Source organism: Aethalodelphis obliquidens, unplaced genomic scaffold, assembly GCF_003676395.1.
Source record: "Aethalodelphis obliquidens isolate GAN/ISIS:26980383/991018 unplaced genomic scaffold, ASM367639v1 scaffold23, whole genome shotgun sequence".
NCBI classification, from domain to species: Eukaryota; Metazoa; Chordata; class Mammalia; order Artiodactyla; family Delphinidae; genus Aethalodelphis; species Aethalodelphis obliquidens.
Genome location: NW_020837967.1, coordinates 3,061,037 through 3,086,671, shown reverse-complemented (window position 1 = coordinate 3,086,671; position 25,635 = coordinate 3,061,037). Strand labels below are relative to the sequence as shown.

The 25,635-nt window shown below is 41.1% G+C and overlaps 1 protein-coding gene across 1 annotated transcript in view; it reads left to right on the top strand.

The window, feature by feature from the left end:
• Positions 1-25,635, top strand: part of SFMBT2 (Scm like with four mbt domains 2) — a 211,220-nt gene that overhangs the window by 90,440 nt on the left and 95,145 nt on the right. Inside the window, exons 5-7 of the mRNA XM_027121576.1 lie at positions 8,563-8,651; positions 10,303-10,549; positions 18,540-18,637. Of these exons, the coding sequence (XP_026977377.1) occupies positions 8,563-8,651; positions 10,303-10,549; positions 18,540-18,637 (434 nt within the window). The remainder of the gene's footprint in view (positions 1-8,562; positions 8,652-10,302; positions 10,550-18,539; positions 18,638-25,635) is intronic.

The following is a 25,635-nucleotide window of genomic DNA, read 5'->3' as shown; positions in this document are numbered from 1 at the left end:
AGCGTTTGACACAGTTGATCATTCTCTTCTTGGTGGAAGTTCTGGGGGGTGAAGTTGAAGGGGCTGAACAGTGACTGAAGAGTTAAGTCTTCTTTGCTAAGTTTGGTTTTGGAGGGGAGCAGGGAGGTAGGAAATTGTCAGACAAGTGAGTTCGAGGGCTTTTTAAAAAAAAAAAAAAAAAAAAGGGATGAGTGATTCCAGAACTTGTGGGTGATGGTTTAGCCCAGTGTTTTTCTTTCCCCAGCAGTTATACGTCTAGTCGCTGTAGTTTTAGAGGGGCCTGGGTGGTGAGTCTGAGTGAGGCTTAGTGGGGACAGAGGATGGGAAGGTTGAAGGACTCAGAGTGTGTGGACCTGGGCTGGGCAAGATTGGGAGTGGGTGGATTTTTAAAAATTTCATTGGAGTAAAGTTGATTTACAATGTTTCGTTTAGTTTCAAGTGTACAGCAAAGTGATTCAGTTATACCTACATATATATCTATTTTTTCTCATTTTCTTTTCCCATATAGGTTATTCCTATATTACATACAGGAATAAAGAGTAGAGTTCCTTGTGCTAGATAGTAGGTCCTTGTTGGTTTGGAAGTGGGTGGTTTTAAAGGAAGCAGAACAGGCATGGCAGTGGATCCCTTAAGGAAAGCGCCACCTCACCTCTTGTGTGTCCCTGACAGGGACATTCCGTGATGCTCCTCCAGATATTACGTAATCCCACCAAATCCCCTCAACAATCCATTCCTGCAAATAGATACGTAGGGAGGTACTTGCCTTACTTAAACAGGCAAAATAAAATACAAGAAGAGCTTATTAGAATCAATTCATTCTTCAGTAAGTTGCGACTTGCATAAGTTGTAGGAATAATTTAACCGAGAAGTGAAGTTTCAGAGCAACTGCTCAAGCCAGATTTGGAGTATAGGGGTAATGACATCTGGTTTGAATGAATGCTGAGTTCTGTGATTATCTCAAGTGGGCTGTTTTACTTGTTTCTATGTGCTTTTGTGCATAATATAAAGAACAGAAGTCTGATTTGGATGTGGAGGAAATGTACAATAGACTTTAGGAACTATAGTGTGCTCTGTTGTGTCAGTTTAAAATTATGTATAAATAGCTGTGTGTGTAAAACATTCATATTGATGTAAGCACTGTCTCATCTATTCACAACTGATCCCGTTCTCCTAAAAAATACCAGCAAGTTACTGTCTCCAATAATGATCTTTGTGCATGGGGTATCCTGTATATTGTGTTAAGACTATTATTTCTAAGTTTAACCAGAGAGATTGCATTTCACTACCATATAGCAGGTGATCAATTTTATAATAATGTGAAGCAGGAATAGAAGATAAAAGTGAATTGGATTCCCATAATGGTTTATACTGGGAATTATTTTCCATGAGGTAGATTATAATTTTTATTGAAGTATAGTTGATTTACAGTGTTGTGTTGGTTTCAGATGTACAGCATAGTGATTCAGTTACACCTATATATATATCTGTTCTTTTTCAGATACTTTTCCTTTGTAGGTTATTAGAAAATATTGAGTAGAGTTCCCTGTGCTATACAGTAGGTCCTTGTTGATTATTTTATAGATAGTAGTGTGTATATGTTAATACATTTTTTTTAGATTCCACATGTAAGTGGTATCATATGATATTTGTCTTTCTCTTACTTGCTTCACTTAGTATGATCATCTCTAGGTTCATCCGAGATTATTATTATTTTTTGTGCCAGTTTGTCAGTGTTTCATGATGTGATCATGATGGCAAAATTAGCATTAACATCCAAGTTAGGGAGAGGCGGGTAAGAGACTAGAAGGCAAAAAAGTCACCCTTTTTTGAAAATTCTGGAAGGAATTTTTATTCTAATTATAATTTTTCAAATTAATAAAACATTAATATGTGATTTTATACTCATGGCCATCATTTTGTATCCATTGATTTGGTGTACAGGTTTATTCAAAGTTAAATTTGGATTGCAAGAAATTGTTAGCCTGTAGTTAAAGCATCACTTGGAGACATTTCATATATGTTCTTCTGAAAGAAAACTTAGTATGTTATACAAACATTGGAGTGCATTAAAGAAGGAATGATTGGCTACATTATCAAAGAATACTTCACTTTTTACAAGGGTTGATACTTTACCACTTGAGTAATAACTGCTAGGAAGCTTATATTTATTTTCTCATTTAATCCATACAACCATCTAATGAAGTAGCTGCCATTAAAAGTCACATCTGACCCCATGATAAGCTAGTTTCAACAAAAGATAACTTCTTACCTATTCCCAATATTGAGGAAATCTCTAAGCAATGTGTAGAATATTAAGTAGCAAAGGAGCAAAGGCCTTTCTTTTTAAGGGATAAATTAAATCATTTATGCAGAAATACTGACCAAGGTTTTAATGAGTATGGCATGAATGTTAAACGTTCTAATTATGTAGAATATTCTGAGGTCAACTTATTTTTTCTGTTTCAACCTAAGGTTATCATTGTCTCCATCATTTGCTTCCAACAATTCTTAGGTAATTTCTTTGTTGAATTCTGTTCTTTGGAGCGAAATAATAATATTTCTTTTTGTAATTATACAAGTATATTTATATAATGGAAAGAGGTCTGAAACTTTGAATTGAAACTTTTCCTCCATTCTGTGTAAGTTCTAAGGAATGTGTGAGTATGTGTGTGTGTATTTTTGTGCACGTATATATGATTTTTATGACATTCTTCACAAGTTATATCTTAATTGAGGCTGTATTTATTATTAAAGACAGAAATACTTCTGTCTATATGTTTGAACCCCAGTAGTATGTAATGTGGTCCATTGCACTTAGTAGGAGCTTATCAGTCCTCTCCAATCATTTTATAATCTATTCTCTTGTTTGTAGGAACAATTTAATTTGAACCCTATGTGAAATATTAGTACAGATTTTTTCCTTTAAAAATCTCCAAGGGAGAGAACTCTACAGTCTTTTATTCTTAATAGTATGTGTAAGTGCTTCCATTTATAATTCAAGATTCTCTGTTGCCTCATTTCTTTAGCAAACTCTGTGTTAAAGAATCTTTTCCCGATAAGTCAAAGGCTTGCTGCCTCACATTTTGTAACGGCCCAGTTCTCTGGTGAGCTGGGAGTAGCTGTGGATTGAACAGTCTTATTTATCTCTTCTTCCTCCAGAAACCCCATTAAAGTGATAGTAAAGGAATAACAAATACATAAACCAGCAACAGAAAGAATTGCAGAGGCACCAGCGCAGAAAGGAAATTTCACGTTTCTGGTGGCCTGAGAGCTGATGAAGGCTTGGTGACTGCTGATGCTTGGTAGGGGCTGCCGCAGCCCTGGACACACGTGCGGGCTGCAGCTGGGGGGGGCCCTGGGATCCCCCGCAGGCAGCGGACTTTGGATTGAATGCCCGGTGGGTGGGAGTCCCGCGTGGGGCTGAGAAGCACAGCGTTGAACGGGGTGCTTGTAATTGGAACACCTCCCAGGCTCTGTCTCCCCTACCCCTTTGGTACAACCAAGGACCAGAATCCACAGGCTCCTCCCTCAAGCTCACCTCTGAAGAAATGGGCAGAACTGACCGGGGAGAAGCAGGGAATCTAGTTTGGGAGTTTGCTTCACAGAGGGGAGTTGCTTAGTGCCCACTCTGAGTCAAAAACCTCTGTTCCAGGACACGAATCCCACTTTCAGGCTTTCTCTAGTGTCCGGTTTAAGTATGATGCACGACTAAAGGCCACCAGTCACTCCAGGAGAGCCTCTGATACAGGAGAGAAAGAGGCAGATACAAAAACAAAAAACCCATAGGAATCAGAGGATCCAGGGCACAGAAAAGGAGAACATCCTCTAATTACTATAATGAGGGGTTTTGAAAATGGCGTCTGGTAAGAAGAATGTTTAGAAGAAAGGAACAATCAAAGAGCAAGAAAGAACCATTACAAATTAAGAACATGACTGATACAATGGATTCAAGTTGAGCAAATGGCCAGAAAGAAGAACAAAATATCCCCTGTTTAAACTCTAGGACTGTAAGGAATGTGACTTTCCTTTTACCCACAGTGTGTTTGAGTGAAAGTGCCCTCACTGTTCATGGTAATTGTTCTCCCCATCTTTCAAATGAGCAGAAAGGCATGGTACAGCCGACTTCTTCATGGACCTGTCTTTCTATGTGGTGACAGGGAAGGAGAGGTAAGTGTGTCCATCTGACCCCAGCCCAGGTCTCAGTGCTCAGGATCTGCCTGAATGGGCAGCTCTGATGGGTGACTTTGTGTTCCCCCAGACCAATGTCCATAGGAAACAGTATCCTTGAGAAATGGTGAATTACTTTATGTTTACATGTGCTCAGTGGGGCTGGAAATCCACCAAGAGTGGTGGTTTCCCAAATTCTGAAAAAATGATGGTAATCTTCTGCCTTTCATTTGGAACTCCTGTTATAGACAGCTCTCTAATAAAGCAGTTGTAGGATTTGGGGGTCATCTAAAATGTCTTCATAAAAAGAGTGTGTGTGTGTGTTGGGGGGGGGGTGTTTCCTTTTTCTGAAACTCAAGTTCATGATGGCTTCCTTAGGTGAGATGTGGGTACCTCTCCAAAATGAGGTATGAAAATGAAAAATGTAACTGGGACTTCTAAAAAAGTGAAGTTGAATGTTTATATAATGTTGTAACAGTAGAACCTTGAAAACATGTTCATGAGAACGTTGTAGAAAGATCCGGATTTTATTCTTCTTATGGACTTCCAGGAGATTCTCTCTATAAGTTAAAGAAATGGGAAAATGATTACCAAGTTGTGGATACACTTTTATCCACCTAAAGTTGCGGAGTTTTTCCAGTTTAATCATTTCTTTCTTGCTGTAAAGTTCACATTTACTGTAGTTAGGTTGCGTGTTAAGTTTTCTGAGATTTAATGTCATTTGAAGAAAAAGATAAGGACCATAGGGCAAGCAATTGGTTTACATTTGAGAGAGATTTTTCTTACATTCATATGCCTTGATTTTGAGTCTTTGAAGAGAGATGTTCTGTAGTAAATTAAAATTCATAGTTTAAAATTTCTTAGTTAGAAATTTATATGTGGAAAATTACAGGGCAGCTTGTATTGCAGTGAATTCTCAGGGCTTTCTGGGCAGTTTTTATTGTACTAGAATTTAACTGAATTGAATATTGTCTAAAACAAACCCATTGCCTGGGAATTGTAAATTCATCAGGCATAGTTTTGTATATATGGCAGTACGTCTTGTCATCGATTTTTACATTTGAAAATGGAGAGTTTTCAGAACTAAATGTCCACTGAAATAGTTGTTCTAAAATTAGCACAGTTCCTGAGAACTGTTTTCTTTCTACTTTCTAACCTAAAATGATTGGTGTACCTTTTGTAGCTAAGATACATTTTTCCATGGAGAGCCATTTGTCTAGATATTCTGTGGCAAATAAAAGCGTGCTTCAGAGCCTCACGCAAAAGCATATTAATGGACAGTTACAGGACCTTTGGAGTGCAGGGCCCCGGATATGTAAATTTCACAGCCATCTCCAGTGTTCTCTTGCTGTGACTCAGACTATTTAAATTTCAACACTGCACAGTGTCTTCACAGGGTGCATACGTATTTCAGAAATTCTAATTTAACTTTGATTACATGGATGTTAGAAACAACCCTTAAATGAAAAACTGAGTTTTCTTCTCATAGGGGATGTAGACATAAGTTCTGTCAGTCACAGGACAATGTTTCCCTCGACTGTGCTAATTGTCACCCTTTTGGAATAAAAAATGAAATGCATATTTATTGGGTGCTGTTGTATATTTTGTCCTAATCTTGAAACTTTTTTTAAGCAGTCATTTTCATATTATCTCTGTCATGCCTGCAATTTAAATGGTTGATTTCTCTGTATGCAAAAGCTTTGAGAATCATAGATGCTAGTGGAAAGACTCCTTATAAGTTTGGCATCTGCAAACTCGAGTTTGAGGCTGGCTCTGCCCTTGTTTTTCCAGTGAACTTGGGCGAAAGTTAGTTAAAAACAGCCACCTCGTAGCAGTATTAGGATGATCAAAAGATACAAAGTAAATTAAAAGGCTTTGTAAAGTGAAAGATAAATACAAATTTTAATTAATTTATCTGGTATTCCATTGCTTTGGTCTTCTCAGTCACCTTAGGCAAGCAGCAGAGCTGTCTTAGTGCATTCGGGCTGCGGTAACAAAAACACTGGGCGGCTTGTAAACAGTGGAAATTTATTTCCCACAGTTCTGGGGGCTGGATCCAAGTCCAAGATCAAGATACAGGCAGACCCCATGTCTGGTGGGAACCAGCCTCCCGGTTCACAGACAGACGTCTCGCTGTGTCCTCACAGGGAAGAAGGGGTGAGGCGGGTCTCTTTGATGAGGTTACTAATCCCACTTATGAGGGCTTCAGTCTCATGAACTTATTTAATTCTAATCACGTCCCCAAGGTCCCACCTCCTAACGCAGTTACATTGGGCATTAGGATTCCACAAATGAATTTTGGAGGTGACACAAACATTCAGTCCATAGAAATGGGTGTAGCATTGAAAAATGTTTGCTACACTTGCTAATGATGGAAAAGGACCCAATAACACAGTTTTTGCCCCAAATATATGCATTTCCTTATAAGTGTGTATGTAGAAGGTGGTATTTTATTTGAGGAAAAAAATCCCGAGTAGTAAGAGATGTTGAAGAGGTGGGTTGCTCTTTGCTAAGTGGGTCCAGGTCTAGGACATTGTTGTCCCACCCAAAGCTGGGCTTTCCAACTTTGCCCAAATCCCTTTCGTCTTCCTTGAGTCCCTTCCATTTTGATGTTTCTCTTGGTCTTACGATCATTAATGGGTGATGGTGGGAGATATTGACTGAGCTGCAGGTTAGTGATTGAAATAGCAGGTTGCTGCCACTGTTCCCTAAGCTGTTGGCAGTTCTGCCAAAGCATGTTGAAAGTTTCCATCTGCAGTTTGTGGGAATCAATAAAAAATATCTGGTGAGAATGTGTAATAATTCAGTATATACTTATAACAAAACTAGAGTTGTTATTTATTAATTGCATAGACGTGCCAGGTATGGTTATATTTTTCTGACGGGTGTATCTTCTTTAATTCTTATGGCATCGCACAAGGAAAATGTTGTAGCACTAGAGGAAAGAGTCCAAGAGAAATTGGGTGAATTACTCAAAGTCATGTAGCCAGTGATGGCAGAGCCCAGCTCAGAGTCTGGGTCTTCGCCACACCGTGAGCTTGCTTTTCCCACCACCGGTGTGGCCTGTTTCCCTTGGGTAATAACTCTGTTCCTTTAGGTTTGAGCTAGAAATGGTTGCATCTTGCTTTGAAAGAACCTAAACAATCTATGAACTGCTTGAGTCTCGAACCTTTCACAGAGGCTGTGTATTGAACATGGTACCCTGGGCAGTGTCTGGTCTTCATGGGATGTGAAGGTCGGAATCACGGTGGGTGGATGGGAGTCTGGGCCAGTGTGCTGTTCTCATGTGGCCGAGGTTGTGAATCCTGTGATGCCCTGAGAAGGCTTGGGGCCTCTCGCAGGGGTGGATGTAACCTTAGCTTTGGGACATCTGTAGCCTGGGAGCTATGGCAAGAAAGTTACATCTTTCTCAAGTCTTGGGTTTGAAGCACTTGTAGAATGCAGGCTTCCAAAGGCCAATATTTCTTTTGCAAAAGATGTCTCAAATGCAGTGCTCTCACCGCTGTTTGGGGCCCCAGACAGCAGCCTCTACCTTGGCTTCTCTGCCGTTAGCTTCCTTTGTCTCCCTTCAAGCCTTTATGCTATTTTCAGATTCATCTTATGCAGAGATTTCCTGTTTATTAAACGTGTGTGCTGGCTTTCTGGGCTGTCCACCGTTTTATTCCATTATTTCCCAATGCTCTGTGCTCAGGCCGGGCCGTGTGTCCGAGGGCTGCACTTTCTCCATTTCCTCCCTCCATCACTCTCATTAGCATATGATGTTCCTCTCAGCCTGCAAATCCCTTCTTCCTCTTCTCTGCCTGTATAATAAATCTTAATATAATTCAGAGCCTGGCTTTATTTCCCCACCTGGAAATAAATAAAGCACCCTCATGGAGCTGTTTCTTCTTGGAACCGCCTAAATTCTGTGCTTTGGAATATTTTCTAGGTTTTTTAAAAATAATTTTGTTCTTAATGGTTAGTTAATTCATTAATCAATTTTCTTTTTTGGGGCTGCGCCGCGCGGCATGCGGGATCTTAGTTCCCCGACCAGGGCTTGAACCCTCCCCCCTGCATTGGAAGCGCGGAGTCCTAACCACTGGACTGTCAGGGAAGTCCCTCTTCTTTGTTGTTTACAGAAGTTTCTGAACAGATGATAAGACTTCAGGGCTTCACATTCTTTCATCTCCTTGGTGCCTAGCAAAATCTAGGCACGTGGTAGGTGTGAAGTCACCCACTGCTGACAGATCTGTTGTTGCCATTTTAGTACTTCACTTAAGCACAGCATTTAAAACGAAGAAAAGTCATGAAAGAACACATGTGTACAGAAAAGTGCTGGGATTTTAACATGTTGAAAGCTCCACTGATTTGTTGAAGTGTTTTTTTTTTTTTTCTCTCTCTCCTTTGTCTCACCAGCAATCAAAGAGAAGTACACGGACTGGACGGAATTTCTCATTCGTGATTTGACTGGTTCCCGGACGGCCCCAGCCAGCCTCCTAGAAGGTGTATGTATTGTTATCCAGCTATTCTCTGTCTGAAGCAGCACAGTTACATGAGCTCACACCTAACAGCACCTTTGCATATATCCTTCTGCGGGTACATGCGTCCACACGGATATCGGTGTCCAAATAGCGTAACTTCCTGTTTTTTCCCAAATTACTTAGGTTACTGATTCTAATGGCACTGAAGAATCTTCACCTTTGGTCCAATCAATAAGTGGAAAATTCGCTTTTATGTGAACACATTTTAAAATAATAACATGTTAGGATAGGTATCCACTATCCTATATGTTTAAGACTCTATCTTATGTTAGTGAATGTATATAAAATCCTGTAGAATAACTGTTTTGTAGAGGTGATGACTAAGCCTATATGTGCTGGGCTGTAGTCTCAAAGTGTATTGATAAATGGTTCCATTAACTATTGTATTCCGGATGCATTATGCCGAAATTTAAACACATACACGTTAAGTGATAGAAATGGCTAACCATATTTAAATGTGGTTAAGGTCATTTTAAGGTACTGAAGTAAAAACAGTTTAATCTGCAGTCTTGGTGGTGATATGAAAATAATTTTATCATAAAACATTTTACTATTTACATTCTAGAACAGGAAGAGAAATGTACTCTTATAAATAATTATTGAGTCACCAAATCTGTTTGAAGAATGCCCCTGATAAAGGAGAGAACACATGAATGACCAAGAATACAGTGTGGATTTTGACAATCTCATTATTCTCTTAACATTAACCATAAATTTCTCACCTGTCATAAATGATATTGATATTTTGGAACACCACGATCTAAAATATAGTCATCTGGTTTTGTTCTGTGATGATTTTTGCCTCGTGTAGTTTTGTATCTCAATGGCTACTAATTTAATTGTTTGGTTGACAAGTCAAAATGATGATTGTTCACCCTTTCAAAAGGACAAATTGTTTTACTCTGTTAAATTTTTTAAACATATTTGCCTGCAAGGCTGGCTGAACAAACACCCTTTTCCTATGCAAACATGCGCTAAGAAGGTTGCTTAAATGGGGCAGGTGTTATATATATTTTGTAAACCAACTATGGGGTTAAGTGTACAAATTACACAATAGTCTAATTTAGCTGATTATTAATGTGTATTAGGCATTCATCAAAAATGTCCTCTACACATATTCATGCATTACTCACGTAATCAAAGTACGAGAGTGTCCTGATTATGCGAGCGGGGCCATCGTAAGATAAACGTCTGCTGAGTCAAGGTATAAATTGATCGCCCCATATCAGATGTGTCCGTCTATGGGAAGAGCAGACATTCCGCTACCGCATGTTTTCTAGCTCGAGGCAAATTTGGTGTAACGCTTCTTAAAAGCACCCTCGTTCCTCACAAATGCAGTTTTATCTGGGAAGGGTGATTTGTTTGGTGAGAACTTAGCACAAACTGTCATTTTCTATTTACTTGTGGCTTTGTTGTTGGATACAGAGTCGGGTATAATGGATGTGTGCGCGGGAGGGGAGGGGAGGGCGGGGGCAGTGGGGTGGAGGGAAACACCAGACTGTTTGCCAGTAGCTTGGATGATGGTGTGAAAAAATATTATCTTCTGCTGTCATCTGTTTCCATGAGAACCTTAAAATAAAGTTTAAAATAAGGAGTTTTGCTTCTGTTTAAACAGCCTCTGCGAGGGAAAGGCCCTATAGACCTCATTACAGTTGATTCCTTAATAGAGCTCCAGGATTCTCAGAGCCCTTTTCAGTACTGGATAGTTAGTGTGATTGAGAATGTTGGAGGAAGATTACGCCTTCGCTATGTGGGATTGGAGGACACTGAATCCTATGACCAGTGGTTGTTTTACTTGGATTACAGACTTCGACCAGTTGGTTGGTGTCAAGAGAATAAATACAGAATGGACCCACCTTCAGGTAAGGGCCAGAGCTTTGGCTGCTCTCAAGCGTTTTAGAAAGAGATGTGATTATTTTCCTGGATGTCTCTCTGGAAAATGTATTAGCTCTGTGGTGTCTTTTACATCTGTACTTGTGGATATGAAGCGTTTTAACTTCAAATACTTTCTGTAGCAAATAGAACCCAAGACTTCTATGAATAGCATTCAAAAATGAGAAAGCAGAGCTGGAGGCCGTGGAGAAGTTGATCTGGTTCCTTTGCAATCAATGGTTTGGAAATGAAACACACACTATAGTGGGACTTGGTGATATTCTCTCTTTTTCTTTAGGAATTTGATAGTCTTGCAAGTAGGTTCTAAAGTCTTTGTACTTCTGCCCGTCCACCCATCCACCCACCCACCCATCCATCATCCATCCACCCACCCATCCATCCATCTGTCCATCCATCCATGCATCTGAATATCCAAACCAAATGCTTATCATTATGTTATCTGTCCTGACCTGGAAATAGCAAAGAGAAAATCATCATGCTTTTTTTCCTGGCATATCATAGACTTTTAAGTAGCTTCAAATACCTTGTCAAATGACTTTCCAGAGACTTAATTGGGTAGAAGAGTGCATTATTCTTCCTGACATACCTAACTGGGCAAAAATCTCAATGTTTACGAAATAACCATTCTTGAATGTTTACTACATGCCAGGTGAGTTTACATCTGCTCGGATGTTTATTTTGATTCCAAAAAACTCTTTCATGTGACTATTTCCTTTTACAGCAGAGAAAATTTGAGACTGAGTTTAAGCTACTTGTCCAAGATCACCCAGTCTGTAGGAGGAACGTGCTGTAATTCAAATTCCCAGGTCCCCTCCCTCTTCCATCCAGTTCCCCCTGCTGCCTCTGACTGGCCTTACCAACCTTTCGATATGTAGCTTCAGAACAAAAATGTTGGATTCTTATGGAATTAAAGACGCCAAGGAAGGAATACTCCTTTCTTCCCAAATTTGCTGATTTTCATTTTGGTCAATTTCACAGGTTTATTGGAAGCAAAGACTTGGCTCTTTCCTTCATTAAAATTGCCAGAGACTTTTTTTCCCTCCCATCTTAGTTGCCAGTGTTAGTCTTGAAGACATGAAGCTGAGGCGTTGTATTTCCCTTTTCCGTCAGTCAAGGGCTTTAATTGAAAAAACGTCTTGGTTCTGTGTGTCATGTGTTTGCATTTGAGTTGAATTTGACAGGCATATAGACATAGAACATGGTATTTTATTAGTATTATTGTTGTCAACGTTTTGAGAGGCAGCCAGGAAATCCATTTATACCCTGAGTAATGTGGGGATATGATGACAAACGAAGGGCCTGTCAGTTCTGTGAGAAGAGATCTAAGCTCACGTTTGCCTTGGGATTCATAACCTAGCAGGAGAAATTTACTCTGTGCAGAAAGTTGGGTGTATAAGTCTTAGCTCGGTATCTAATTGCTTTATAAATGCTAAGAAAAACATATATTTGCCAGTGTAAAAATTTATAGCAAAGCAAAGGATTACTACTGGCCCTTAGGTTCTGTGCAATGTACCCTTCCTGTGACATCGTGGACTCATACCATACTCAGCAGCCAGAATGGAAGGTGTCCCTGCAGAAACTAAGGAAATATTTCCATAGGAGAGTTCTCTCTCTTTCTGTAGATAATTTGATGTCTTTACAAGACAAGAATAAATTGTGTTTACTCATCTTAGTAATTTTCTGGAATTGTCCATTTCACTGAAGACTTTGGAAAAGGCATTCATCATCAAGAAGTTATCTTCCCAACATTGAAATTGTCGGCAGCTAAACTTAGTTTGGGGTACTGTAGGTTTAAAATGGATCTTGGTCAAACCAAAAACATCAGGAGACTTTTTGTTTCAAGCAATAAGTCCTGATGGCAATGGCAAAAAAAAAAAAAAAAAAAAATTGTCTGCAGGAAAGGCTATGGATGGGAAGAAGAAATTAAAAGGTGAAAGGACACCCCCAAATGTGACTCTTAGTTCTTCAGATGCAGTAGTTACAAGATGAACACTGAATTCTCCTACCTGATTCAGCAGAACCACACCCGGGAAGGCAATTAATCACCCAGGTTTTACACACGGGAACAGAACCCAATCCTTTGCGTAAATTAATTTCAGAACCCAATGTGACTTGTTAAACTTAGATGGTAGTGCTCTTTCCTTGAATGAAATCTAGGTGGGAGTAAAATTTCACACTTGCATAGAAAATACTAGGCTGTTTTTTCTTATTCCCAAACACGCTTAAGTAAGTGAAAAGTGTTCATCATTGACTGGTGGTAAGTAGAGCTGGAAGGGTTGGGGAGGAGAGCAGGTAAGAGAGACTTTGGGTATAGAGTCGTCCCTCGGTATCCACGGGGGATTGGTCCCAGGACCCCAAGGATACCAAAATCCAGGGATGCTCCAGTCCTTTGTATAAAATAGCACAGTACAGTTGGCCTTCTGCATTCGAGGGTTGGAGGTGTTCTGCACCTGTGGTTTCCCCTTCCCAGGTTCTGCGTTCGCGGGCTCCTCCATCTGTGGTTTCTTCCATCCGCGGGTTCCACCCACTGCAGGTGGAATATTCAGGACCTGCGGGCCGGGAGGGCTGACTGGACTTTGAGAGTGAGGCCATGCCAGGTCAGCCTACTCTCGATGCCCTCTTTGCTGTGCTGACATCAACACCTTTGCTAAAAGTAACCATAGCTCCTCCTTTCCTTTCCTTATTCTTTCTACTTCTTGAAGGACACAGTATTTCTCAACCGTTTGGTGTGAATAGAGGTATAGAAATAGGTGACAGAAAGTAGCTGGCTAGTCAGTCTTCAAACACTGGAGGAGAAGGTGCTGGCTTTTATGCTGTCCGCCAGCGAGGAGCCTGCATCCCATCTTTGGGTGGAATCAGAGGACACGGGGTGGGGGAATGGGAGGTTAGAAAGAGGGGCAAAGTCACCTTGCCCCACTCAACCCACCATCAGGATTGCAGTGCTGCCGGGGTAGGTGGAGTCCAGCTTCAGTGAAGACCAGGTGAAGGAATGGAAGAGGGTAAAATGCCAATAATCATGGGAGAGGCAGTGGCTTCCCGCGGTCCTTAGTGATTCAGGCGTTATCAGGACAGGACTGGGAATCCACGGGTGCCTTTTCTTCAGTGCTGAATGGAAGGCAAATCATGATTAGACAGACCTGGAGCTGTTTTTCCAGCTCTGTACCCCTAATGCCTCCCCTCATTTATTTATTTTCCTGCCCTGTGGCCTTCTCTGTGTTCCTCGAGCTTTCTATGCGTGTCCCCTCTTTTGGAATGCTGCTTTACCATGCCCCCACTTCATCCAGACCTTGGAGGAGAGGATTTCACTCACCGCTGAAACTGAAAGTGCGGGACCCATTCTCTGCTGTGTCCCCTGACACCCTGCCCAGCACATAGTAGGTGCTCAGTAAATATGTGTTGAGTGAGTTGACGGAATAAAAACTCGGGTGTGTCTAGACAGAAGGAAGGAACCAGCCAAGTCCACCTTCCAGGAGCCAAATAATTGATGGGGATTTGGAAGCCAATTTGGAGGGGAGAGCCCAGGTGGACGCACCTCCACACAAGGAGGACTGTACTGTCCTCTTTCCCCTGAAGTGTTAGGGGGGCTTCTGAGCAAGTAGAGATGTGATCTCTTGTTTAGCACCCAGGATGGCTCCAGGATATAAGATGCACGGGAATGTGGTCTGTGGGGTTCAGGATGAGAATTTCTTCCTTTAAAAGGGTCCACGTGTGAACAGAGCTTGAGAAACCCAACAGAGCGGAAGGAACATGGGCTTGGAGTCAGGGTTCAAGTCAGCCTCTCTTTCCACTTCTGTCACTGGCTATAAAGCTTCTGGGCAAGTTACTCTACTTTGAACCTCAGTTTTTACATCTGTAAAATGGGGATAATCATACATTTGCTGTGCTGCTAAGTATTACTCGGGTGATTGGTATTTTCTAAATATTCAATCTGTGATCAGAGTTTTAAGATTATATTTGATCTTCTAAGAAATTTAAGTAGGTCATTGAGGTCAGGGGTCATTTAGAGGCCCCACCTACTTTCATATTTTTGGATGTTTAGAAAGCAAGATAGAATCTGACATGGTTTTGCAGAAACTAAAGAGATGAAACTTTTTGAAGTTTAAGAAGAATCCTTATCTCTATATTCTTTTGTATATTTTTTCCCTACATAATCTTTATGTCAACCATTTCCCCCCCTTTTCTTTCTATTTTAGGTAGTTTCTGGAGCCAGAAGTTTCTGAATCTAATTCAGATGCTTCTTACTTGAACTATTTCTCATTCAAAAAGAGTTGTTTGTTTTAGTTCAGGCTACCTTAACGAAATACCATTGATTGGGGGAGGGGGCTTGAAAAACACAAATCCATGGTTCTGGAGGATGGAAGTCCAAGATTAGGGCATCAGCATGGTTGAGTACTGGTGAGGGCTCTCTTCCTGATTTGTAGATGGCCACCTTCTTGCCAGGTCCTCAGCTGGCCTCTTCATTTTTTTTTTTTTAAATCTTTTGGCCATGCTGCACAGCATGTGGCATCTTATTCCCTGATCAGGGATCGAACCCATGTGCCCTGCATTGGAAGCATGGAGCCTTAACCACTAGACCACCAGGGAAGTCTCCCGGCCTCCTCTTTATGTGTGCATGGAGATGTATATATCTATATCTGTATCTGTATCTGTATCTATATCTATGTGGTATTGAGAGAGAGCAAGCATGCACTTGAAAGAGAGCTCTTTGGTGTCTCCTTTTACCAGGGCACTAATCCCATCATGGGGGTCCCACCCTCATGACCCCATCTAAACCTAATTACCTCCCAAAGTACCATGGCATTGAGAGATTAGGCCTTCAACATACTAATTTTGGAAGGACACAAGCATTCAGTCCATAGCACTTCCCAGTGTCTTTTAAGAAGCATAGATGAGCCTTTCCTTACTGGTCAGAGCCTGGTGGAGAAGGAAGGAGAGGAGGGTGTGAGATACATGAATAAAGGGGATCACCCCTCCAGGCCTTCGATCACCCGAGGCTGTGAGATGATGATTTTGTTCACTCCTCTTCCTGCCACACTCTCTGTGAGATGTCCTGCCAACATGCACAGAGGGGGACACCTCGTTTTCACTCAGGCTTCTAGTTAAAGATGAATCAGGACGGGTTTTAATTGCTTATTACTTCCCACCAACAGAAATTGACATGATACACTCTATTAAATTACCTGCAACACGATCACTTTAAGAACCTGTTTTGTGTTCTTTTAATGGTGCTATTTATTGTCCGTACACTTGCCGGTGTAACCAAGCGCCTCTCTGTCTAATGAAACACACGCATGGACCGTTGCTCTCTGCTTATTGAAACTAGGAGGTGTGTAGCTTCTGCAGGTGGTTGAGCGTACTGACAGAATTGCAGTTGCTTTTCACCTTTTAAGACAAAGAGTATGCCCTGCCGTGGGGTTAAATTCCATATTAGGATTCAACGTCCTCAGCACGAAGACGAAGAATCTTAAGATTGTAGGACGGAGATAAAAGTCCCGTGAGACTTCCTGGGTGTCTTCACCCATTCAGGCCGCTGTAACACAACACCACAGACTGGTGGCTTGTAAGCAGGAGACTGATTTCTCGCAGTTCTGGAGGCTGGATGTCCAAGATCGAGGCAACAGCAGATTCAGTGTCCATTGAGGACCCACTTCCTGGTTCACAGACAGCGTCTTCTCACTGTGTCCTCACCTGGAGGAAGGGGAGAGGAGCTTTCTGGGGTCTCTTTTATAAGCACTCTAATCTCATCATAGGAGCTCGGTCCTCATGACCTCATGACCTCTTAAAGGCCCCACCTCTTAATGCTGTCACCTTAGATGTTTCAGCATATGAATTTTGGGGGAGGGGGGCATATTCAGATCAAAGCACCAGGCTTCTTAGGCTACTTGTCTTTGGTTTGGTGGAACAGGCATCAGGTGGATGCAACCTTCTAGGGTGATGTGGCTGGTCCAGTCCTGCTCTGCCAGTGTGTGTGAGCCCAGGTGTCAGGAGAGGCTGTGAGCATCCCTCTGGGGGCTGCCTGTCTCCTCGCTCAGTTCTGAGTTTGGACCTGACCATGTTGGGTTTTCATGGCTCTGGCCTTGAGTAATTTTTAAGCCATTCTTCTTTTACCCTCTTCTCTGCTTCAGGGGCTCCCCTTCCCACCCAGAGACCTCAGTTACAGACTGCGGGAGCTCGGGCACCAACACTTCCTCTTCCCTTTTTCTATCCCCTGTATGTCTGCAGACCTTTCCTTTGACCTTCTCTTTGGAGGTCACCATCCTTTTCCATGACTTGGTTCTCCTTTTACTACCATGTCGAGTTTGAACTCCCCATTGACCTGCTTCCAGAACCCTGGAAGAGTGGATTTGTTTCTGTTCTACTGAGGAAGTCCAGGGTCTTATTTATTGTTTCCCTCCTGACCCCGTCTTGAACTGCTGCCCTTGGTGTCCTCTGGGCTTTGCTTCCTAGAATCCTGAATTGCCTTCCCTTTTCACCGAGACTTTGACGCAGTGCCCCTGAGCTGAGCCGCTGGTATATTCCAGGGAATCTGCCTCACCGTCTCGGGACAATTTGTAGGGCTTCGTGAATTGGTCCTTCTCCCTCCTTTGTGGGACTCCGTGATAAGCGAGTTCTCCCTCAGGACCCCCCCCCCCACCTGTGGAGGTTGGAGGGACCATTCATTCATTCTCTGTAGAGGTGTTTGTTGTGGGGACCTCACTATGTTCCCCCAAACATGTATACCAAGGAGAATTACAGGCTATTTTGTCTCTGATAGAGAAACGCCAAATTGGGGGAAAAAAATTCTGCAGCGGCGTAAGAGCATAAATAAAAGGCTAGAACGCATTATAGACACTATACACAAGTAGAGCCTATCTTGTCATTAATTATCCTTTATGTGACTTGGTGTGTCTGACAACGAGGGGCGGTGGGTAGTGCATTGATAACCTGGCTCCTTCTGACAGCATCTCTCACCTAACCATAATTGTGATAGTCTGAAAAGACTAAGTAAACTGCTGAAACACAGGTGCTTCAAGCTCAAGGTGAGTTCAGAAGCTATGATCATCAAAATATATGGCCGCCTGCTAAAAAGCAGACATGCAAGAAATTAAAAATGTAGCCCCAAAGGCTTAATGTTGCCTTTTAACTGTGCTTAAATTCATATTCATATCCTAGCTGTCTGTCTGAAGTAGCCTGGGTTGATATAGGGAAGGTATAAACATATCTACTCCAAGTGAGTGCTTCTGCAAATCCTATTTTGATAAGGTCTTAAATCTGTTGAGATCAGATCATAAAATTCCCCCGCAGTTTCAGCAATCGGTAAAAACAGTGCTCAACGATTTTGTTCTTTTAATTTTGTATTCAGACGGTGTAACCTCCTTTCGCAAATCCCTTCCCCCCACTGCCTGGGGGAAAACATGGGCAACGTGATGTGTTAGCAACATTTCAAGTGTAAATATTAGACTTGGTTGGTAAATTTTAATTTACCTTTTCATAATTTCCTGACTTAAACGCGGACTATTTTTAGCATATGAGAGCTTGGAGATTTAGTGAAAAATAGGCTGTCATAACTGCAAACGCCAGACAAGAGTCTTTTCTAGTTTGGAAATTTATCAGATAATAAGTTCTTCATCCATGGATCTTACTTCCCAGGTGTTGGAATGGAATTCGGGGCAGTGGATGGATGAAGTGTGGTTAATGTGATTTATACTATTCAATTATGCCCAGAATGCATGCGTATATTCCCTGAAGAAGAGCCCTGTTAAGTTTATTCTTCATTTCTGATCGCAGAATCCCAAATTGCTATTTAATTTCAGGAAATCTCTCTAGCAGGTGGCCTTTTATGGCGGGCAGGGTGTGAATTCTTAGGATTGCTGCGCCTGCCAAGTTATTATGAAATCCTGAGAAGATAAAATCCGAGAAAGAACCACCCAGTAGAACATTTCAGCCCTTAAACTCTTATGTGATTTGCTGTTGATACAGAAATCTATCCTTTGAAGATGGACTCAGAGTGGAAAAGTGCTCTGGAGAAATCCCTTATTGATGCTGCTAACTTTCCTCTTCCAATGGAAGTGTTTAAGGTAAGACGTAGATTCATAGCAGTTTTTCTCCTCTTTTCGAGAATAAACTGTGTAAAAAGTTGCCCACATCAAATCATTTCCCACTATTTAAAAAGCTACCTTCTTGGCCGGTGTTCGTTTATAATGTTTAAAATGTTATCTGTTCCATTTTGCTCTGCTTTGTAATCCTCCCAGATACCCATATTCCAAGATAATGCTTAAAATCTTTTATCAAGTAATTAATAAGGATATTATGAGGTAATTTGAAGCTTAATAAATTTTTTTTCAGATTTACATTTTTTTTCTCCATCTTGTATTATTATGGAAATCTCATTTTCACCCTCTCACTGCTTACCAAAGAAACAAAAGAAAATGGAACAAGTCTAATTTTGGTATTTGCTCGGTAAAGATGATAGAAAATGATGCTTCTCTTGATGGCTTGAGAAACTCATATGAGTATCTGTTGGGTAGTAGGCCTTCCTCTAATAGACAATGAAAGAAATGTACCACGACTGAAATAGATCACCTAGTTTTAAAACTCTTAAAAATTATGCTTAAAATTTATATGATGTGTAGAATATTAAGTTCTGGGCAGGAGTGATCCCTCCAGCAAGAGGGACCCATAAAACGGTCTCTATTTGGAGCTCGAGTAGGTGGGAAACAGCTCTACATGGACCGTTTCCTGGGAGACTTGTGGATGGGCTTGTGATGGGCTGATGTAAACCTGCTTTTCAGTTCCGAGCGGGCACATTTCTGCAGGGCCGTAGAAGTTTCATGTGGAAAATGAAATTAAAATGGTGTCTAGGTACCGCCTGCAGCAGGAGTGTGAGGCTCGGACTGGGGCGCTGGCTTCCTGGATTTTATTTACGAGGAAGTCCTCGCTCAGAACCTTAACCTAGCAGGGTGAATCACCGATACTCTTGTTCAGCACTTTTCGCATTGGCAACATTGGACTTAAGACCTCTTCTGAAAATAATTATTAAATTATTATTAGCAGTAATAATCACACTGATCATGCAATATTATCTTGGGCTTTTTTTTTTTTTTTTTTTTCTAACTGACCAGATAACTTCTTTTTCCTCCTCCTTTCCTGCAAAAAATAAAATAAAATAAAAATTAAGAAAAATATCATTTCCTCTTCTGTGAACTGGCTCCACTGCCTCTTCGGAAGCCAGCCCACCACGCTTGTCACTCGTTTGACCTCTACAGCTGGTGTCCACTGTCTTTTCCCAGTGGCCTTGGTGATATTAAAAAAACACTTTTATTGAAGTAGAGTTGAGTTACAATGTTGTGTTAGTCTCAGGTGTGCAGCAAAGTGATTCAGTTATATATATGTGTGTGTGTATTTATGTATTCTTTTTCAAATTCTTTTCCATTATAGGTCATTACAAGATACTGAGTATAGTTCTCTGTGCTATACCGTAGGGCCTTGTTGTTGTTTATCTATTAGATATATAGTAGTGTGTATCTGTCAATCCCAAACTCCTAATTTATCCCTCCCCCACTTTCCCCTTTGGTAACCGTAAGTTTGTTTTTGATGCCTGTGAGTCTCTTTCTGTTTTGTAAATAAATTCGTTTGTATCACTTTTTTAGATTCCACATATAAGTGATATCATACGATATTTGTCTCTGTCTGACTTCCTTCACTTAGAATGATAGTCTCTAGGTCCATCCAGGTTGCTGCAAATGGCATTTCATTCTTTTTTATGGCTGAGTAGTGTTGTGTGTGTGTATACACCACACCTTCTCTATCCATTCATCTCTTGATGGACAGTTAGGTTGCTTCCCTTAGTGATATTTTAAATGTGTAAATGTGATCGTGTTCCTTGCCCTTGAGAAAATAAATTTTATTTCAAAATAAAGTATGAATATAGTTATTTTGGAATATATTATACACCTACATTTGAAATGTACACGTGAGGAGTTCACAGAGTGATATAGAGGAAATACAAATCCTCCCCGCCCCCTATCTAGACACGGGAAGTTGCGGGTCCATTAGCATCCTTCCACCTGACCTTTCCTAGCTGTGGGTAACCAGCTCCCTAACTTTGGCGTTAACCGTTTCCTCGCCTCTCCTTGTAGTATTACTGCCTATGGATGTTTTCCTTAATATTACACAACTTACTCTTGACAGCACGAGAAACAAGACCAGCCCTGATTGTTTCAGGAGAGGGTGTTTTCCTGCTCTCCAGAGTGGAGGATGACTGGACAGTGCCTGGGTCCTAAGATGGCCTCACTTTCCCACAGAGTTTGCAGGGGAGTTGAGTAGGCACAGTCCTGAGCTAATCTTAGGGAATTAGTTGGGTCATCAGCCAAACTGTAGCTTGAAGTCCAGGTACCGGACCTCCCTTAGAAATGCGGACGGGTCTGGCTCCGGTTCTCAGAACAGGCCCAGCACAGCATTTCTGTGCAGTGACTTGAATGTTCTCTAATGCTCCAGGCAGCGGGACCTCGAGGGGTCCCTGGGACCTTGCTCAGAGTGTGGTCAGGACGAGCCAGGTGCCGTTAACAATCTGGGTCCAGCTTACGTTGGCATTTTGTCCTCAGCTTACAAAGATGATAAAACACGGCAAAGCATCTTAGTGCTGGCAGCCTGCTCTCCTCTCACCTCGAGTGACTGAAAGAATCCTGATTCTGTCCTCACGCTTCCCTGACAGTTTGGGTGTAGAATTCTAGGTCAGCTGTCACTTTTCTCAAGAATTTGGAGGTATTGCTCCATTTTTCCTTTTCTCCTTGGGCATCTTATATTCTCCTTTTCTCCACTGTTGTGAAATTTCACGATGATAGGCCTTTGCAGGTGTCTGTTTCCATCCAGAACGCAGGGTACCCCGGGTGTCTGCAACTCATACCTTTAATTTTGGGGATGCTTCTTCTAAAATGACACCTTCCACCTCTCTTTTCTCTGTTGTCTTCTTCATCTGTGACCAAGTGGTAGTCCTGGGCTGGCTATGTAACTTTTTCTTCTTTTCATTTCAGGTTTTCATTGTCTCCTCTGTTTCTGCTCTACTGTCAGAGGTTTTCTCTACTCATTTGTGCTGTTGGGTTTTTACGAGCATTTGTCTGGCGCTTTTTCTCTGAATGCTGCTGTTTATGGCCTCCTCTTCTTGCAGCCTGGAAGCATGACTTTATCTTGTTGGAAGTATTGATTTTTTAAAGTTTTCTTTTCCCGGAGTAGCTTGTTTCCTCCACGTTGCTTTTAGTTTCTAACTTTCTTGCTAGAGGCTTTCCTTGGAGATCTGAGAATCCTTGACTGTGCGCTCTTGAGTAGGAGGGAGACTCGAAAGCTGAGGGCAGGACTGGTCCATGTAGGGGGACCTCCTTTGTGTGGAGCCTACTTCTTCGTATGATGGTTTTTCCTCTTTAGGTGATTTCCAAGGAGGAGAATTTCAACTTCCCACCTGGGGTTCAAGGTCGAGCTGCCTGCATTCTAGGAGCTGAGTGGCAAGAAGAGAGCCTGGGGTTTCCGTGCTGAGTTTGTATTTTCCTGTATCCACAGACCAGGGACCACCTGCTTCGTCCTCTTCTGAGGAAACTGGAGGACCACTGGTCTGTAGAGTCAGGGAGGGGAGGATACCTGGGGTCCAACTGCTTCCTAGACAGCTCCCCACGCATCTTATTCTATCACCTCCCACTCGCCCCCAGTTTCATACATACCTGCTGTTACCGGTTTCTGAGTCTCCTGAAGGTCCTGCCCTGTTCATTAGGCTGGGTCTCAGCTTTTCTGTAGGAGGCTTGGGACTTGGCTCTGTTGAATATGTTAAATTAGTTGCTTCTTGTTCACCTGCATTTTAGCTTCTATTTAGTTTCTGTTCAAGGGGCTTCGCATCTTTAAAATTCTTTACTGTAATTTTGGTTAGAGTTTAGGAAGAGGTGAAATTAATGTGTGTTTTTAGTCAGCCGTCTTCATGTGGGACTCCCCTTTTTAAAGTCTCGTAGCTTGGACTGTAGGGTAAACTCCCACATCTTTCATTCAATGAAACATAACTCCTTGGCTATAGTCATACTCAGTAAATATTTCTCAAATATACGATGAATTATTGAATGGACAAATGCATTTAACTCACCGATTTGAAATACTTTGAGTTAATGTAGTTACAGATTAATTGGATATGCACTTATTATTTAGAACTATGAATACTAAGACTCAAAATATATAAACATTAATAATCCTCATATATTTTAAACTAATAATTAAGTAACTCAGTAAATGTTTATTGAGCAGTTACTTTCTACATAATTCTCTTGACCTGATTCCAGGGTTTCATAATTGTTTATATTTTCCTCTAAAGTACAGTTGCCTCCTTCCCTCACTTTAATGTTTTTCTGTTAGAAATCAGACTACTATTTTTATGGAGTACATGAGAATTCTCCCTGTCCTCAATATTTTGTTTATAATTAATGGTTGCTTTTTAAAAAATATTTTATTTTATATTGGAGTTTAGTTGGTTAACAATATTGTGTTAGTTTCAGGTGTACAGCAGAGTGATTCAGTCATACACACACATGTATTCTTTCTCAAATTCTTTTCCCGTTTAGATTATTACAGAATATTGGGCAGAGTTCCCTGTGCTATACAGTAGTTGCTTTTAAGAGTAGATACTGAATATTTTCTATTTTTCACAGGGCCTACAGGATGTATGGAGTGGGCAATTAATAAATAAAAATTAGCTGAATTGAAAATTCTTAGAGCTTGTGAGACGCTTTTACAAATGTTTTCTTTTATTTCAATTTGACAGAAAAGAAAGGGGCAATTTTCTGAACCAGACTCTGTATGGAGGGAATATTTATACACTTAATTTTGAAATCCTGAGAACAACCACTATTAGTTTCCTAAGACCGTTGTAATAACATACCACAAACTGGATAGCTGGAAACAAGGGAAATTTATTCTGTCATGGTTTTGGAGGCTAGAGGTAAACATCGAGGTGTGAGCAGGGCCACGCTCCCTCTGAAGGCTTTGAGGGAGACATTGTCCCGTGAGTCTGTTCTCACTTCTGCAGAGGGTTGCCTGCAGTCCTTACCGTTTCTTGGGTGTGACAGCAGACCTCCAATCTCTGCCTCTGTCCCCACGTGGCCTTCTCTCTACGTGTCTGTCCAAATTTCCCCCTTAGGGACACTGGTCGTTTGATTCGGGCCTGTGCTAAGGCAGTGTGACCGCAGCTTAACTTGAGCGCATCTGCAGAGTCCCTGTTTCCAAATCAGGTCACATTCGCAGGTTCTGGGTGGATATGCCTTTTTTTTAGGGGTTGCTGTTCCACCCAGTACAACCGCATTTCATGGATGTACAGTAATTTAAGAAACCACATAGTAATATTCTCTACCAAGTAATTCCACTTAAATGGAGGTAATTAAGTTCAGAAGCATTGCATGGGGCCATGGGATAAGGTTCAAGCTCTCTTAACAGTTGCTTCATTTTAATCAAAATGAGAGATTTATTGTCCTTAATTTGAGAGAACACTTTAAGTGACTTTTGGTTGCCATATTTTACTGAGAATTCTGACTTCCCTATTTGGAAAATGCAGGTAAATTTCAAAGCATATATTTAGAAGAAAAATAAGTAATTAATGAAATGAGTACCAAAAAAAGGGGAAGGGATTAAAAAATATTTTTTGTTATTGAAACATGAATAATGAACATTTTTTTCTCATAAACCAGTCTCATTATTTAGAGACCCAGTAGACTTGCTGAGAATAATCCATATATCAATACTAATTTATTTGAGAAAAATATTTAGTATATATTCCTGCACTGCAAATCAGCAAGGTCTCTCACTAGCTTTCTTTTTTACTTATTATATTACCTTTGCAAGCCATCATATGATTAACTTATGACACATCCCACTGTCAAATAAAGTGAAATGCCCCAATTTCAATAAAAGCTTTTTACTTTGTCTTCACAAAGGACTACTAGGGTGGGTTTCTCTCAGAGTTTGTTTCTGTCATGAAATGAAGTTAATACAGGGCTAATCCAGTTTTTTGGCCAGGGATTTTTATACTGCTTCAGTTCTAATTCACTAAGTATTTACTACAATATAAGGAGTAGATGTGAGGTAATTTAGTTAAGTTTTAGAAATAGGGCCAAGGGAGACTAAACAATCAGAGTCTAACTATAATGAAGGTAGTATTTCACGTGCGAGGCGCTCATAAGCCTTTTGTAATTACTGCTACTTTTCATTTTCTGCTGTTCTTGTAAATTGTAATCTTCATTTGTGACCCCTCTTGTTTGCAAATGTTAAGTTATAGAAGTTTCACTGACAACTCCTATATACATCAAAAAGACCTGCAAGTAAGAAACAGCAGTTCCTAATTTGCCAGGTAATTGAAATACAGTACTTTCCCCTTAGAGGAATACAGATGTTCAGTCCAGGGAAAGCGGGGGCTTTTCAGTGCACCTCATTTGTGACTACACCTTGTAATTGCAAGGGAAGAACATTATTTGAAATGTCACTAAAATCGTTCTTCATTTTTACCCCTTAAAAAAGTGAAGTTGTTTGAATTTTTTTTTCATTCTTTCTGTTAACAAAATATTTAAAACCTTTGGTGTTTGAAATACCAAAGAAGCTATTTAGAGATTTGCAGAAGAGTCGAAGGAACTCTAAATAAAGCATTGAGCTGGGGCCATAAACCTTGCATGCCTTCTATGTCGGGGTCCCTAGATCTGCCGCCAGGTTTGGTAATTCACTAGGACTCAAGGTTGTTATAATCACGGTTACAGTTTATTATAGTGAAAGACAGATGGAAAAATCAGCAAAGGGAAAAGTTTCATGGGGTGAATTCTGGAAACCCACACACACGCTTCCAAGAGTGGTCTCCCAGAGAAGTTGCCCAAGGCAACTTCTTAATTCTTCCCATAGCGTGTTGGGCCAACATGTGCTAGGGATGCTCATGAGAGACTCACTGCCCAGGGCTGTCACGGGGGGCCAGCTGTGTGGGTACCCATCTTGCCCAGCACGTACCCGTCTTCCAGACTCCCAGAGGAAAACTGGGGGGGGGGGTCAGTATAAACCATATGGTTGGTAC